This window comes from Penaeus chinensis, chromosome 21 (assembly GCF_019202785.1).
Source record: "Penaeus chinensis breed Huanghai No. 1 chromosome 21, ASM1920278v2, whole genome shotgun sequence".
Taxonomy (NCBI): domain Eukaryota; kingdom Metazoa; phylum Arthropoda; class Malacostraca; order Decapoda; family Penaeidae; genus Penaeus; species Penaeus chinensis.
Window position 1 is genome coordinate 13,843,709 of NC_061839.1, and position 2,500 is coordinate 13,846,208.

Sequence of the window (2,500 nt, forward strand, 5' to 3'; positions counted from 1 at the left end):
TCACGATTTTTTTCTGTTGAAAAGAAAAGAGATAGATAAAATGGGATTGTTTGCATAAGGTTACTGTGACTTATTTTTCAAGTTTGGGTAACTAGTTATTAAAGTTGTTGCAGCCATTGCACTGTTCAGGCCACATATGATATATCTAGATTGCAGATAAATTCTACTGGATTGCAGCCAGGCACAAAGAGAAGATGTACCTGTTTTAATGATGATAATATGTCAGAAAATAAGGTTTATTGGAGGCTGAGACAACAATTTTGACTTGGAAGTGTCTTTGTACATAAATTTGTATTGTGAGCTTTTTTGGCTGTGAGATCAGCAATTTCACTACCTTTTATATTTTGTTGGTGTTTTTTGTTTGTGTAATGTTAAGGTGAGCATTATTTATTGCATCTCAAATATATATTTGTAGTTTTTAGTTGAAGGGTTTCTATGGTTTGAAATGCTGATTTGGAGATATTAATGAGTCTGATCTGTTGTTGTATGGAATGTTTTTTAGTCATTGTTTTTTTCAGCTTCCATTATTTGACTAGGATTAAAAAATTAAAGGAAAATGCATAAGTAACATGAAAAGCATGAAGATGACATAATTTCTACAGCTACCTTTTGTTATATACATGTATCTTCATTGCAAAATGGTGCTTGTACCTTTACCTTTACCAAGAGAATCTTTTAAAGCACTGTAGGCTAAAGCACTTCATTGTCTGAATGTGGTGGTGTATGCTGTTGCATATGTTGTAGTAGCAAATACTGCTTTGTCAAGGTTGATATAGTGTTGTGAGAAGCTTTTGGCTCATTACTTTAGTTAGCCTTTAACCCATTAATGATGAGTATGTGTATTTTGCAAAGCCGGGCAAGGATAGCAATACGTGTTCGTTACCTACAGTGAGAGACGATGGGCTTATTTGCCATGACATTGAATATGTCACCAGTTTATTAAGAGAAGGTGGCTGTTTTCCTTTTTCTTCATGATGTTACATGTCTATTTCAACACTGGTTCAAGCAATTATGGAAAGCAGATGCGAATGGTATGGATTAAAGAAATTGACAATAATTTAAGTGCTGTATCAATGTCTGTATACCAAATTAAAATTTGGCATAGAGAGATGTCTCAGAGGAAATTAGATGTGCTTAGTTTATACACTAGCATGTCACAGATTTGAAGTAATATTATGATGAATTCTCATTACTAAAGTACCAAATAACCACGTAGATTAATTAGAGCTATGGAGTCAGTGCTATGTCTTCTTATTTAGAATTAGTACCATGAAACAATTGCTACTTTATAGGGTAAGGAATTTCAAGTTATGAATAATGAATTAAATCTGTGAAAATTTGAAATTCATACTTGCCCATTTTTTCATTTTATTTTGTTCAGGAGAATTTATGAGACCATCTGTATCACTTATGAGTAATGAGAGGGTCCCAGATAGAGAACCACCAAGAAGACATTATTTCCGTAAGAAGATTGAGACATCAGTACAGCAGCGTACATATTTTCCTGAAACGTGGCTTTGGAATCTTTTGGAAATCTCGTTAGTTTTGATGAGTGCTTCTGTCATGAGTTTGTTTTTTTTATTTTCTCTTTCATGCTTATTTGCTTATTAACATATGCCTCTTTTCTCTAAAATGTTTATAGAATTGATTACAGTATTGTTTTAGAATAAGTACCTCCAGTCACAGTTGTTAACAGCGGTTGAGTATTTTTTTTTGCCAAAAAAGAGAAAAAAAAAGAGAAAAAAGTGCATAATTGACATCTTTATCACCACTGTCATCACCATCACTGACATCATTATCAGTTTTGTCATTGTCACCATCACTGTCACCATCACTGTCACTGTTGTGATCATGGTCATTATTATTATTATAATTATTGTTATAATTGTTATTATTATTATTATTATTATTATCATTATTATTATTATTATTATCATAATTGTTATTATTGTTATTATTACTATTATTTTATTATTGATATTGTTGTTATTATTATTATTATTATTATTATTATTATTTATTATTTATTATTATTTTTGCTGTTATTGATATTATTATTATTATTATTAATGATAATAATAATAATTATAATTATAATTATAATTATAATTATAATTATGATAATAATAATAATTATAATAATTATAATAATTATAATAATTATAATTATAATAATTATAATAATTATAATAATTATAATAGTTATGATAGTTATGATAGTTATGATAATGATAATGATAATGATAATGATAATGATAATGATAATGATAATGATAATGATAATGATAATAATGATAATAATAATAATCAACCCCTACCTCCTCCATTGACATAGACATTAGCTATGGCATTGGCATAGGCATTGGTATTGACATTGACACTGACGTTAATAGTCATGGGTTATTCATTAATAAGTGTCCCTTTTTACTATTATTATTTTTATTAATTTATGTGCTTTCTTTAAAAAATGGGACAGACTTTAGCTCAAGTTTAATGCCAA

At 28.6% G+C, this 2,500-nt stretch overlaps 1 protein-coding gene across 7 annotated transcripts in view; it reads left to right on the forward strand.

Annotated features, from left to right (window-relative positions):
- LOC125036322 (alpha-2-macroglobulin-like) overlaps positions 1-2,500 on the forward strand; it is a 153,568-nt gene that overhangs the window by 110,706 nt on the left and 40,362 nt on the right. The window contains exon 15 of one of the 7 annotated variants that reach the window (XM_047628835.1): positions 1,382-1,538. The exons of the other annotated variants lie outside the window; for them this stretch is intronic. Coding sequence (XP_047484791.1) covers positions 1,382-1,538 — 157 coding nt within the window. The remainder of the gene's footprint in view (positions 1-1,381; positions 1,539-2,500) is intronic. 7 annotated transcript variants of the gene reach the window in all.